Below are 15,159 nucleotides of genomic sequence, written 5' to 3'. Positions count from 1 at the left end.
TTCAGTTCCATCTCTCAGTGTTATAAAAGATATTTATAATATTAAAATTATGCAGAGATTAATATATACATACATGAAGTCCTAACTTTTTGATAAGTATGTCCTTTTTATTAAGAATAACCCAAATATTGAACTTTGGACCGGAAGCATGTGAGAATCAATTTTTCGCTGAATTTGATTACATGGAAAATGTAATTTGATAGTTTGCGCGCTAATCCTTATATTTAGTACTAGCAGGGTTTTCTTCCCTTACTCTGTTATCTAGAAACTTATTTTAGTTGTTTACCTGACTTTATGCAAAGCAGCTGTTTACCTGACGTTATACAAAATAGATGTGTACTCTTCGATGAGATCACACAAAGTATTTACCATTGGATAAAATTTAATAATTTGATTTCTCATATCACCTCTAAAAAGTGTTAAGGTCATTCACCTGCAGGGGATGATATGTTTTGCTCCACTAGTACATTCAAACCAGCAAAATGGTTCACGTACTTAGAATTCTTAATCCTAAGACTTAATTTTTTCCCTTTTGGTAATAATAACTTTAACACTTGTGGCTTCTCATCTTTAGGTTCAGTTATTTTTCCTAGGATGTTTCAGGGGAAAGGGAATTTTGGATGTACATCTTGAAATATCTGTACAGTTTTAGAGGCTTTGTAACATGTTGGCTCTGTTATGTTTTTCCAGATTAGTAGTTTGCTTCTCCGTTCAGTGGACTGTACCAGCATCCCTGACTGGTTTTTGAACTGCTGCAGGAGCCTTTGTTGTGCTGATGTCTCGCAGTCAACTCTCTTATTCCTGTGTCAAGGGACACTCACCATGTTGGACTGGCAGAATGGAAGGATGGGCCCAAGCGGGGAGGCCCTGCTCTTGAATATCGTCCATGTATTGTTCACCTTGAGTTCACAGTGAGTTTTCATGCTGTTGTCTCATATTTTCTTCTGCTTGCCAGACATTTAAAAGATGGCGACTGAACCTGCATACTTAGTAGTTCAATGCAAAGTGCTCAGGATAATCCTGAATTGAAAGGGTGATATATGTAGGCAATGAAGCGGGTATGAAAGAAGATGAGATGAGAGAGAGTTACAGAAATTACTAGGGCAGGTGAACCTGTACTGAACATTTTTTTTTTTAATGTTTATTTATTTTTGAGAGAAAGAACACGAAACGGGGAGGAGCAGAGAGAGAGAAGGGGGCAGGATCTGAAGTGGGCTCTGTGCTGACAGCAGAAAGCCTGATGTGGGGCTTTAACTCATCAACTGTGAGATCGTGACCTGAGCCAAAGTCAGAGGCTTACCCAGCCGCCCCTGTATTGAACATTTCTAATACTAATGTTAACGTTTAGTCTCTAATGGTAGCATTTAAAAAAATTTTTTTTTTTACATTTTATTTATTTTTGAGAAACAGAGTGAGACAAAGCGTGAGCGGGGGAGGGGCAGAGAGAGAAGGAGACACAGAATCTGAAGCAGGCTCCAGGCTCTGAGCAAGCAGTCAGCACAGAGACCGACGTGGGGCTTGAACCCACAAACTGTGAGATCATGACCTGAGCCGAAGTCGGACGCTCAACCGACTGAGCCACCCAGGCGCCCCTAATGCTAGCATTTTTAAAAAACTATGAAAATTTTTATATGGATAGTGCTTTGGAGTTTATGAACAACGTCAACATAGGTAATTCAGTATGAGCTTCATATGTCTTGATAGATAGGATAGGAAATCAGATGTGTTGTGTGGAAAAAGTGAAGTCAGAAAAGTAAATGCTAAAACCTAAGAGTGTATTGCTAATAAGCACCTGAGCCAGAATTGTAACCAGTTCTTTTGACTTCACTGGATTGTGTTTTGTGGGTTTTTTGGGTGTTTTTTTCATAATGCCTGAAAGTGATCGTGTGCTTAAAATATCAAACCATAGATATAGCTTGATAGTAGTGAACATGTAGGTAAAGGAAAAAAAGCACAATGTTCTAAAATAATTTTTTAAAATAGTAATATAAATATAATATAAAAATCATTTAAATTATAAAAAATATTTTTTGTTGTGTTATATAACAGCTCTATTGAGATATAATTTATATACCATAAAAGTCACTTATTTAAAGTGTGTAATTCAGTTTTGTTTCAGTAGATTCACAGGGTTGTACAACTATCACTGCAATCAATTCTGGAATATTTTTATTACTCTCAAAAGAAACCCCATTCCCCCTAACTTTCTCCAGCCCTAACCCCTCACTATGTTTTAAAACACTTGTGAAACCATCATCAGAATAAAGTAATGAACATTTCTATCATTCCCAAACGTTTCCTTAATCCTTTTTTGGATTATTTCTTTTCTTTATTATTATTATTATTATTTTAGGGAGAGAGAAAGAGAGAGAGTGTGAGCGGGGGAGAGGGGCAGAGGGAGAGAGAGAATCTTAAGCAGGCTCCATGCTCAGCATGGAGCCTGATGTGGGACTTGATCCCACGACCCTGGGATCATGACCTGAATTGAAATCAAGAGATGGATGCTCAACCGACTGAGCCATCCAGGTGCCCCTGGATTATTACTATAAGGTGGAAAGACTAATTTATAAATTTGAGTCTATTTTGGCCTTGTTTTTAATTTTTGTTGTAAATTTAATAATGATTGAATTTTCTGGTCATTCTTTGTCTTTATATTTTTAAAATTTAAGTGGTTATAAAATGAAATTTCTTTTACTAGTCAGTTAATAATAACACGGCTCATTTTTCTTCAGGATCAAGGAATCAACTCTGGAATTGTTTTTCTCTAGAATTTTGGCATCTTGGACTAATTCAGCCATACATGTCCTTGAATCAAGTTCCCCAAGCCTAAAGGACAGTCTGAATGGGAATTCAAGCATAGTTGGGAAACTTTTGGAATATGTCTATACCCACTGGGAACATCCATTGGATGCTTTGAGACACCAAACCAAAATTATATTCAGAAATGTTCTCCAAATACACCAGCTCACTAAAGAAAAATCAGACTCAGAAGCGTCAGGTTTGGCTGCCGATCGTTTCATTTGTGAATTGACAGAGAGTCTTTTGCGACTGGAATGGCATGTTAAAGGGAAATACATGTGTCTTGGTTGTTTAGTAGATTATACAGGAATTGGACATATTTTGGCACTAGCCAAAACTATTCCATCACAAATCTTAGAGGTGATGGGAGACCAGTCATTGGTACCTTATGCAAGTGACCTCTTGGAGACCATGTTCAGAAGTCACAAGAGTCATTTGAAGTCCCAGGCTGTTGACAGTACGTGGATTGATGAGTGGCATGAGACTTGGGTTTCTCCTCTCCTTTTTATACTGTGTGAAGGAAATCTGGACCAGAAATCTTACGTGATCGATTATTACTTGCCAAAATTGTTGAATTGCAGCCCCGAAAGCTTAAGCTACATGGTAAAGATTCTTCAGTCTTCTGCTGATGCTAAAAGTGGTAAGATGAACCATTCTTTTAGTAATTTCTAGTTAAGAAAGGGTAGGTACCTCGGTAGATGTGGACGATATTCACATTTCAATATTACCACTTCCATAAATTGCAAAAGAGGACATCAATGATAGAGATTTCAGATTGAAATGAATGTTCCTGTCCTGAGTGGAATAGAATTTTTTTGGCTTAAGTCATTTCTATAAGCTAAAGATTGATTTCAGTTATGAGTATAAGGTTCCCTTTATTACTAGTTTTTTTTTTTTTAAGTCTTTTTTTTTTTTTTTTAATTTATTTATTTATTTTGAGAGTGGAGTGGGGCAGAGCGAGAGGGGGAGAGAGGATCCCAAGCAGGCTCTGCACTGTCAACTCAGAGCTGGACGCGGGGTTCGATCTCAGGAATTGTGAGATCCTGATCTGGGCCAAAATCAAGAGTCAGATGTTTAACTGACTGAACCATCCATGCTGCCCGCCCCCCCCCCCCCCCCCTTATTACTAGTTTTATCTTATTTTACTGAGTTGTTATTTGTTAGGTTGTCAGACTGGAATAAAAGTGAGTGTTTTATATAAGTTCCTTATTCTAGTGATTGAAACAGTAATTAAGTATTGTTTTAGGCAAGGATGAAGACAGATTAAGTTGACAGTAGCAAGTTTTTGTCTCTGGGAAAGAGAAAAAAATATGTAGAACATGTGTGACCTCAAGAAACAGCCATCTGTAGTCAATTAGAATAGGAGTAAACATTCCATTGAAACTCAGTAACCCGGAAGGAAGTACTACATTAAAGCATAAATCAGTAATTAATATGTAAATGATGGATCTTGACTTATCATGTAAATCTTAAAAAAAAATTTTTTTTTAATGTTTATTTATTTTTGAGAGAGAGATAGACTTGAGCTGGGGAGGGACAGAGAGAGGGAGACATAGAATCCGAAGTAGGCTCCAGGCTCTGAGCTGCCAGCACAGAGCCCGATGTGGGGCTCGAATTCATGGGTGGTGAATCATGTGAGATCATGACCTGAGCTGAAGTTGGATGCTTAACCGACTGAGCTGTCCAGGAGCCCCTATCATGTAAATCTTAACATTATTATTTTCTGTTTAACGAAGCAGGAATATGGTACCCCGCATCACAGTTTAAGAAAACTTATAACTAAAAATAGTTGAAAACTTTCAATACTTCAAACAGTAACCACAAGGTAGCTAGAAAAATCTGATTCCTATACCCAAAAATAAGCCATTATTTGTAGTTGGGTTTTTTTTCTCATTATTTGTAGTTTTTAACAACAATTGTTCCCGCCTTTCTGAGAAGCCATCTAAAGTTCAAGATTCATGAATCTGTTCTGAAATAAGGGAGTCTCTATTTTTATATCATTGCACCTTGTGAGGTTGAGCCCCCTGTCCTGTTAGTAATGGCTGATATCCTAACTTCCAAACACATTAGGTTTTTTGGTGTTTTTTTTTTTTTAGTTCATTTATTTATTTTAAGAGACAGCGTGAGCCAATGTGAGTGGGGGAGGGGCAGAGAGAGGGAGAGAGAGGATCCCAAGCAGGGTCTGTGCTGTCAGCATAGAACCCCACATAGAGCTTGATCTCATGAACCGTGAGATCATGACCTGAGTCGAAATCAAGAGAGTCGGATGCTTATCTGCCTGAGCCACCCAGACACCCCAAGCACCAGGTTCTTTATAATCCTCCTTTTGGCTTTTTTATGAGGGAGGAAGAATACCTCCAAAATATGCAGAGGGTTAGTGTTTATTTTTAGAGAAATGATATTTGGCCACTGAAGTGTTTTTCCTGATTTTGGCTGAAAGTCGCCCCAAGAATGATTTCTTTAAGTTAACATAAGGGGATTATGCTTACTGAAAGTTATTGACACAAGAACTATTAAATCTCTTTCAATAATGTTTCTTTTATAATAGGAACTTTATTTATTAAAATTTTTTTTAATGTTTATTTTTGAGAGAGAGACAGAGACAGAGCATGCGTAGGGGAGGGGCAGAGAGAGAGAGGGAGACACAGGATCTGAAGCAGGCTCCAGGCTCTGAGCTATCTGCACAGAACCTGATGATGTGGGGCTTGAACTCACAAACCGTGAGATCATGACCTGAGCTGAAGTCGGCTGCTTAACCGACTGAGCCACCCAGGTGCCCTTAGAATAGGAACTTTAATTCACGTTAGAATTTAAAATACAATTTTTTTCTGGAAATATAATGTTAATTGCAAATGAAAATTGTGGTAGTTGTTTTGTTATATAGCACAGTAGTGGTCTGTGTTATTGTGCTTTTGAGGCAACAATCTTTTCCATCCTTAGGATCTTATAATAGTACAGGGGCTCTGGGAGCTTTGATGGCATGTCTGCGAGCAGCTAGAGCTCATGGACATCTTCGGTCTGCAACTGATGTCTGGAGGAACCTTGTGTCCAGCGCAAGAATAAAACAAGGCTTAATTCATCAGCACTGCCAAGTAAGCAAACAAAATGTCTGAGAATTTCATACATGTAGTAGATCCCTGAGTCATTTATTCAGTTAGCAGTCCACTATAGAGGCCCCTCTGTTGAGCCCAGAACTATTTTAAGGGGTCCATAGGAAGGGTAAATTGAAAGTGAAAAGTGTAGAGTTTGCATCCCGGCCATTTAAATTTTATTTATTTATTTACTTATAAAAAATATTTATTTTTGAGAGAGCACAAGCAGGGGAGGGGTAAAGAGAAGGGGACGGAGGATCCGAACGGGGCTCTGTGCTGACAGGCTGACAGCAGTGAGTCCGATGCAGGGCTCGAACACACAAACCACGAGATCGTGGCCTGAGCCGAAGTCGGTTGCTCAACCGACTGAGCTACCCAGGCGCCCCCAGGCTATTTAAATTTTAGTTGAAGGAATAAGAAAACCTGTGTAACACAAGTGGAAACTCTTAGAAGACTATACATATATAAGTGCGCTTTTATGGGTTAGGATTTGGGGGGAAGCTTAGAGCAGAGTAGGTGGTGGTTGATTAGAAATGTGATAAATGCGATTAAGGGAGAGGAAGTGTTGGAGCAGTACACAAAATGGGAGACCACTAGAATTGACAAATGAATTCAGTAAGGTTGCAGGATAGAAAATCAATGTACAGAAATCTGTTGGATTCCTATACACTAATGATGAAGCAGCAGAAAGTGAAATTAAGAAAACAATCCCATTTATAATTGCACCAAAAACAGTAAAATATACCGTGAAAACTATAAAGCATGGATGAAAGGAATTAAAGATGATGCAAAGAAATGGAGAGACATTCCATGCTCATGTGTTGGAAGAACTAATACTGTTAAAATGTCTATACTACTCAAAGCAATCTACAAATTTGATGCAATCTATCAAAATACCAACAACATTTTTCACAGAACTAGAACAAAATCCTAAAATTTGTATGGAGCCCACAAAAGACCTCAAATAGCTAAAACAATCTTGAAAAACTAAATTGGAGGTATCACAATTCCACATTTCAAGTTATATTACAGAGTGGTAGTAATTAAAACAGTTTGGTGCTGGCATAAAAATAAACACATAGATCAATGGAATAGAATAGAAAACCTAGAAATAAACACACAATTATACAGTCAATTAATCTTCAACAAAGCAGGAAAGAATATCCAATGGGAAAGACAGTCTCTTCAACAAATGGTGCTGGAAAAACTGGACAGCACCATGCAAAAGAATGAAACTGTACTACTTGCTCTCACCTTAAACAAAAATAAACTCAAATGGATTAAAGACCTAAATGTGAGACCTGAAATCATAAAAATCCTTGAAGAGAGTACAAGCAGTAATCTCTCGGATGTTGGCTATAGCAACATTTTTCTAGATAGGTCTCCTGAGGCAAGAGAAACAAAAGCAAAAATGAACTTGGGAGTACATCAAAATAAAAGTTTCTGCACAGCAAAGGAAATAACCAACAAAACTAAAAGGCAACCTATGGAATGGGAGAAGATATTTGCAAATGACATATCCAATAAAAGGTTAGATATAAACAACTGATACAACTCAATACTCAAAAAACAAATAATCTAATTAAAAATGGGCAGAAGTGAAATCATAGTCATAATTTAAAATGACAAAAAAATGGGCAGAAGACATGAACAGACATTTCTGCAAAGAAGGCATTCAGATGGCCAAAAGACGCATGAAAAGATGCTCAACATCTGATTCATCATCAGGGAAATGCAAATCAAAACTACAAGGAGATATTATCTCACACCTGTCTGAATGACCAAACTCAAACATAAGAAACATCAAGTGTTGACAAGGATGTGGAGGAAAAGAAACCCCCTTGCACTGTTGGTGGGAATGCAAACTGGTATAGCCACTGTGGAAAACAGTGTGGAGGTTCCTCAGAAAATTAAAAATAGAACTATCCTATTTTCCAGTAATCACACTACTGGGTATTCACCCAAGAAATCCAAAAACATTAATTCAAAGGGACACATGCACCTGATGTTTACTGCAACATTATTTACAAGAGCCAAACTGTGGAAGGAGCTGAAGTGTCCAATAGATGAATGGATAAAGAAGATGTATATATATTATATATATATGCAATGCAATATTACTCAGCCATAAAAAAGAATGAAATCTTGCCATTTACAACAACATGGATAGAGCTAGAGAGTATAATACTAAACAAACTTAGAGAAAGACACATATACCATGTGATAGCACTCATATGTGGAAATTTAAGAAATAAAACAGATGAGCAAAGGGAAAAAAAAAAGAGACAAACGAAGAAACAGACTTTTCACTACAGTGAACAAACAGATGGTTACCAGAGGCGAAGTGGTTTGGGGGAAGGGAGAAATAGGCGATGGGAATGAAGGAGTATAGTTATCGTGATAAAAAAAATAAAATGATTTACAAAAAAAAAAAAATACTAAAATGGGAGAACACAAAACAAAGACAGGAGGATGATTCAGGACATTGTTTGGTAAGAGTGGAGTGTTTATGGAGGCCTCCAATGCTAGGTTGAAGACTTGAGATTTCACTCAGTTGGTAACTAGGAACCAGAGCCATTCTGCCTTCAGCAAAAAAGTGGAATTAATGGAAACAGATGAGTTTCCAGTGTGAGAGCAAAAAGAAACCAGAAGACTGGTAAGATGTGCATAACTGTAATCTAAGAGTGAGGTGATAAGGTCCTGGAGTAGTCACTGAGAAAAAAGAGGAAAAAGAATGAAATTGAGCATTATCATGGAATAAGAATCTTTAAGATTGTTGACTTGCAAATACCCAACTTACACATTTAATAAAATAATTTTATAGGATATAACCACAGGATCTTTGGGATTAGGAAACCTGTCTTTTTATTTTTTTTTTATAAAATTTTTTTTTCAACGTTTTTTATTTATTTTTGGGACAGAGAGAGACAGAGCATGAACGGGGGAGGGGCAGAGAGAGAGGGAGACACAGAATCGGAAACAGGCTCCAGGCTCCGAGCCATCAGCCCAGAGCCTGACGCGGGGCTCGAACTCACGGACCGCGAGATCGTGACCTGGCTGAAGTCGGACGCTTAACCGACTGCGCCACCCAGGCGCCCCAGGAAACCTGTCTTTTTAAAAAAATTTTTTATTTTATTTTTTAAGTTCATTTATTTGAGAGAGCGTACACACACAAACAGAGGAGCAGTGGGAGAGGGAGGGAGAGAATCCCAAGCAGGCTCCACACTGTCTGTGCAGAGCCCTACATAGCGCTCGAACTCACAAACTGAGATCATGACTTAAGCTGAGATCAACATTTGGGTGCTTAACCGACTGAGCCACTCACACACCCCTTAGGGAACCTTTCTGAAGTGCATGTGGGTAAACTGTGTTTTACTGTTTTTTTGGTAAATAAATATGTCAAGTAGTTTACATTTTGCTTATTTCATTGAAAAGGTAACGTTTTATTGCTTGATGTGTTTTAGGTACGGATAGATACGCTAGGCTTGCTTTGTGAAAGTAATCGAAGTACAGAAATCGTTTCCACAGAAGAATTGCAGTGGATTCAATTCTTTATCGCATACAATCTTAACAGTCAGTCCCCAGGAGTGCGACAACAGATTTGTTCTCTTCTTAAAAAGGTAGAATTTCTCATCAGAAAGTATTGGGAAGTGGTGGACTCTGCTCTGCAAATCATTTTTGAAAAGAGCTCAGATTTTGAGAGAATGTGGGAATAATGGTAATAGGATTGGACTGCACATCCCTTCATGGCCCTTCTGTGAACCATTTCCCTAAAGTTTACATTTGGGATTCAAGTCCATGGTATAAAGTCCTTTCGTTTTGGTGTAAAATAAATCAAACTTGAGCTCTTTTTTTTTTTTTTTTAATGTTTGAAAGTAAAAAAAAAAAAAAACTATAGTGATGGATCTTTCAGGGTGAAAGGTATTTTAAGAAAACTTTGGTGAGGGGAGGAAAGATGCCCTTGAAGTTTTACCATTTAAGTGCCTCATGAAATGGTGACTGTTGACTAACTCCACTTGAATTAATCGCATGCCACATTTATGGGATGCAGAATTGGGAGAGTATAGAAGTGTAGTTTCATGCCAACTTAAAGGAAGTAGAACTGTAGTTTAATGACTATATTCTGATTTGCAGTGACTTTTTTTGGGGGGGGTTTAAAAATATGTGTTCATTTTCTGTCAGAGAGAAACACTGTATAAATATTAAGAGTTTAGAAACCAGTACTCTCCTTGCCTGAGGTTTAGTCTAAAGAATGTAGAAAACTTGTCCTTTGCCTTTTTTTAGACTGACATTTAAGATGAATGGAACTCACATATGCTTTATTTTTCTTTTTCTCAAAAGTTGTTTTGTAGGATACAGGAGAGTTCTCAGGTGCTTTATAAACTGGAGCAAAGTAGATCCAAACATGAGCCAGAGAATGAGTTATCCAAACAGCACCCTTCTGTATCTTTACAGCAGTATAAGGTAGGTGACCTGTTTCTGGACTTAAGGATTTTTACGAAACCTAGAGCAATTATGAATAAACGTTAAAGGGAAATAAATGGAAGTCTTGTAGTGAATAGCGTTTCTGTGCTTTTTTTCCCCTTCAATCTGGGTTTTACATATTCCTTCTGGCGCTTTGGTACTTCTCTTGAGGTACTCTGAGTTATAGAACCAGTGCTGGACTTGAGTCCTGTTACAGAATAACAGTAATGGGTTCACCTCAATCATTTACAGCTTAATGGGGGCTACATTAATTTAGTACTTTAACAGAAAGGTAATTGCTGGCCCTGAACTCGTCCACCCCTCCCCAGGGTAGAAGATTGCTATATCGGAGCCTGCTTCTTCTTTAGACTAACATGACCTACAGTGGCTTGATATTAGTGCTTCCTGGTCTGTGGTCCAGCTATGGAGTTTCCAGTCTATTCCATTTGGGAGGGAGTGTGAAGAGTAGGACTAGGTTTCAGGGTGCTGTGCTAATGGGATGGATGGAACCCTAGACATAGAAGCTCTAGACTGGGCCAAAGCTTAGCTTGACAACCTTCCATTTCTGTCCATCAGGAGTTTTTCACTGATTTCTTACTCCAAATCTAGCCTCTCAGAAGCAGGCTCTTATTTTCTTCTAAGACTCAGAGGACAGGGGCACCTGGGTGGCTCAGTCCATTAAGCCTCTGACTTTGGCTCAGGTCATGATCTCACAGTTCTTGAGTTCAAGCCCCACACCAGGCTCTGTGCTGACAGCTCAGAGCCTGGAGCCTGCTTCAGATTCTGTTTCCCTCTCTCTGCCTCTCCCAGCTTGACTCCCTCTCTCTCTCAAAAATACATGAACATTAAAAAAATTTAAGATTCAGAGGACACGAGTTCATTTATTTTCTTTCATTTAGCAAAATAGTTGTGATAAATTAATGATACATTGGAGCCATTACATACAACCTATTCCAAACATTAGTATGGATGGCCTTAGCTTTCAGCTTTGTATTTGAAAGGTAAAAAAATCATGTAAAGGAGAATATTTCTATACCAAGTTTGAAGTCACCTTCAGCTTTGTAAAATCCCAACAGCAAAGATTGGAAAGTTACAACCTAAACATGAAAGACATCGGTATAGTCCCATATCTGCCACTGGCTAGTTGGCTTACCTTATGAGTCTATTAGACTCTAAGTGGGGTGAGTACCTTCTCTAGAAAGGTTGCTCTTGAGGATTAAAAGAGAAAGCTGTTTGTAAACTCTAAATCACCCTAAAAAGCCTTGCTGGGAGTCATTAAAAATGATTAGTGTGTATACTGAGCACTTGCTTTTTGTTTGGAGCACTCATTTTTAGCCTTTCTTAGATCATTACTAGGTGATCTAAGAAAACATGGCTCTTTTGCCTGTTTTTGCAAGGGGTAAAATAACATTTGTGAAATCTGAATTAGGTACTTAGAAAGACAAAACCTTTGTTATAGATTGACATTCTGAATTTGTGTGGATACCTGGTTTCTTAGTTTGTCTTTGTGAATATATATGTTTTTGAAAATAGTCCTTTAGGGTCTTCACCTGAGTCAATCTCATGGTTCTGATATTTTTTCCCAACTGTAGTCACCTGTGGCTTTTGGCAGTTGTGACTTTGACACTATATTATTTATCATCATCTTTATAATAGTGGGAATAGTGGGTGTCATGCACAGTGTATGATAGGCTTGGTGCCAGTCAACAGAGTGAATCCTGGGGGAGAAGAGGAGGCTATTAGTTGGGAAAGGTGTCTTCTAGTCTAGTGAAGGAGATTATTTCATACCTAAATAACTAATAGTAATCGCTAGAGTACTTTTAAATTTACAAAATGCTTTGTATCCACATTTTCATTTAAACTTTAATAACAAAACTGTGAGAGGCATTATTATCCTCACTTAAAAATGAGAAAATTAGGGCGCCTGGCTGGCTCAGTTGGAAGAGCGTGTGACTCTTGATCTCGGGGTTATGAGTTAAAACCTGACGTTGGGTGTAGACCCCACTTAAAAAAAAATGAGGGGCGCCTCGGTGGCTCAGTCAGTTAAGCGTCTGACTTCAGCTCAGGTCATGATCTCACAGCTTGTGGGTTCGTGCCCCACATCAGGCCCTGTGCTGGCAGCTCAGAGCCTGGAGCCTGCTTCAGATTCTGTCTCCCTCTCTCTCTCTCTCTGCCCCTCCCCCACTCACACTCTGTCTCTCTCTCTCTCTCAAAAAATAAATAAAACATTAAAAAAAAAAATGAGTGGTGACCGGGTGGCTCAGTTGGTTAAGCGCCCAACTTTGGCTCAGGTCGTGATCTCCCTGTTTGTGAGTTCAAGCCCTGCATCGGGCTCTACACTGACAGTGCGGAGCCTGTTTGGGATTCTCTCTCCCTCTGTGCCCCTGTCCTGCTTGCACTCTCTCTTTCAAAATAAATAAACTTCAAGACAATGAGAAAACTGCATCTTGGAAAAGTTGAGTAACCTGCCCAAGGTCCCTCAGCTACTAAGTGGTAGAGCCAGACTCCTATCCACATCTGCTCTTATTTCTAAAATCTGAATAGTGTTTTCCCTAATACCTGCTTATTTGAAAGCTTGGAAGTGAAAAAGTGCAGGGAGAATTTGTGAATGACACGTAAGGTACTTGGAGGACCAAAGGAGCTGAGTAACAGGAAATAAGTTAGAGAATCAAGTTGGGGATGGGTAGCAATTTTTTTTTTTTTTGCTATAATAATCAAAACAGAGCTTAACTAACACACTGTGTGTGTATGTATAAATAAAGTTTCCTTTTTTTCCCTAGGGAATACAGGTATTTTGTTTGTTTGTTTGTTTGTTTTTATCTATAAGGAGATATGTCATGGAGGTTCAGGAATTTCATACTTGTAGTTACACAGTTAACAAGTGACAAAGCTGGAAATAGAAACCAATTTCATATCTGTGGTTGGCTTTCCTCTCTGGTCACCTAAGTGTTCCATCTTCTATGCATGAAAATGTAGCATAACAGTAGAATTAAACATACAGATATTTGTAATTTGAAATATATCACTTTAAACAATTTTAATGTTATTTTTCAATAGCCTGAATTATAACATGGCAAAAAGTCTTAAAGGCAAGTAGGGAAAACACCTGAGTAATCTAAAGGGAATTTGAATGCTAGGCTAAGGTATTTGGGAGCCTCACTAGGAGCTGTTAAAAGTGACAAGAACATATATTGAGCTTCTCCTATGTGTATAGGACAATATGCTTAGGACTAGGGATATAAATGTATGAACTGTGGTCCATGCCTCCCTGTGGGAGTCTGCTTGAGAGAAAGAACTATTTCTAAAAATATAAATGATAGTACAGTTAGGATAAGATCATTCTTTTTTTAAAAAAATGTTTTTAATGTTTATTTTTGAGAAAGAGAGACAGAGCACAAGTGGTGGAAGTGCTGAGAGAGAGGGAGACCCAGAATCAGAAGCAGGCTCCAGGCTCTGAGCTGTCAGCACAGAGCCTGATGTGGGGTTCAAACTCATGAACCCAAGATCATGACCTGAGCCGAAGTCAGACACTCAACCAACTGAACCATCCAGGCACCCCAGGATAAGATCATTCTTTTTTTTTGTTTGTTTAACATTTATTTATTTTTGAGAGACAGAGAGAGACAGAGTATGAGCAGAGGAGGGACAGAGAGAGAGGGAGACAGAATTCAAATCAGGCTGCAGGCTCCAAGCTGTCAGCACAGAGCCTGATGCGGGGCTCAAACTCACAAACCGCGAGATCATGACCTGAGCCGAAGTTGGACGCTCAACCGATTGAGCCACCCACTGTCCCGGATAAGATCATTCTTAAAGGATGAACTTGTTGTCCTTTAATGTGAATACTATACTATTCATTTATAATTAAAACTACTTTAACTAGGATACTTTCAGTAACTACCCTATTGCTTTGAAACCCAATAGGTTTTTTATTTTTTTAATTTTTTTTTGAAACCCAATAGGTTTTTAAAAAAAATTTTTTTTTTTGAAAGAGAGAGCACGAGTAGGGGAGAGGGGCGGGGGGGGGTGACAGGGAAAGAGTCTTTTTTTTTCTTTTCTTGAGACAGAGAGAGAGGGAACAAGTGAGTGAGGGGCAGAGAGAGGGAGAGAGAGAGAGAGAGAGAGAGAGAGAGAATCCCATGAGGGGCAGAGAGAGAGAGAAGCAGGGCTCATCCAAAGTGGGGCTCAAGCTCACCCGATGTGGGACTTGAACTCACCAACCGCAAGATCATGACCTGAGCCAAAGTCAGATGCTTAATCGACTGAACTACCTAGGTACCCCAGAGAGAAAGAGAATCTTAGGCAGACTCCACCACACTCAATGTGGAGCCCAACATGGGGCTCGATCCCATGACCTGAGCTGAAATCAAGAGTTGGAAGCTCAACTGACTGAGCCACACAGGTACCCCAAAACCCAATAGATTTAATAGACTAATAAAGTCTTACTTAGGGCTTGTAAGGGCCTACACGATAAATCCCCATGATTGTATGTCATTGACCAAAGAAATGAATGCCAAGGTCCTTTCTGGAATCAGTTGGGACTAGAACTGCGTATGTGCTGCTCAGTTATATGTTGTTGGGGCATAGTGGTATATGAGATGCTTGAGAATCATAGCTTTTCCTTCTAAGTTTTCTCTTCAGTCTTACACAGAAATAGTAATAATTATTAGTATTTTAACCAGAGGAAGAAGACTTTATCTTGGATAAACTATTTCCCATTTTGCTTTTTTTTAAATTGCATTTTACTAAAAGTTTCCATTTTTTTCCTTAACATTTATATAAAGAGAATGGTAGAACCAGAGTCTCA

General features: G+C 38.6%; 1 protein-coding gene across 8 annotated transcripts in view; it reads left to right on the top strand.

Moving 5' to 3' along the window:
* Positions 1 to 15,159, top strand: part of THADA (THADA armadillo repeat containing) — a 326,086-nt gene that overhangs the window by 15,749 nt on the left and 295,178 nt on the right. For 6 of the 8 annotated variants that reach the window (XR_008289288.1, XM_027072570.2, XM_027072572.2 and 3 more), the window contains 5 exons: positions 691 to 911; positions 2,733 to 3,439; positions 5,740 to 5,891; positions 9,356 to 9,511; positions 10,233 to 10,355. Coding sequence is in view for 7 of the 8 variants with exons in the window: in XM_027072570.2 (XP_026928371.2) it covers positions 691 to 911; positions 2,733 to 3,439; positions 5,740 to 5,891; positions 9,356 to 9,511; positions 10,233 to 10,355 (1,359 nt within the window). In the remaining variant the exon portion in view is untranslated. The remainder of the gene's footprint in view (positions 1 to 690; positions 912 to 2,732; positions 3,440 to 5,739; positions 5,892 to 9,355; positions 9,512 to 10,232; positions 10,356 to 15,159) is intronic. The other 2 variants (XM_053200530.1, XM_027072573.2) reach the window with 2 other exon arrangements.

Source organism: Acinonyx jubatus, chromosome A3 (genome assembly GCF_027475565.1).
Source record: "Acinonyx jubatus isolate Ajub_Pintada_27869175 chromosome A3, VMU_Ajub_asm_v1.0, whole genome shotgun sequence".
NCBI classification, from domain to species: domain Eukaryota; kingdom Metazoa; phylum Chordata; class Mammalia; order Carnivora; family Felidae; genus Acinonyx; species Acinonyx jubatus.
The sequence above is the reverse complement of the archived record's forward strand: the minus strand, read 5'-3'. Positions and strand labels throughout refer to the sequence as shown.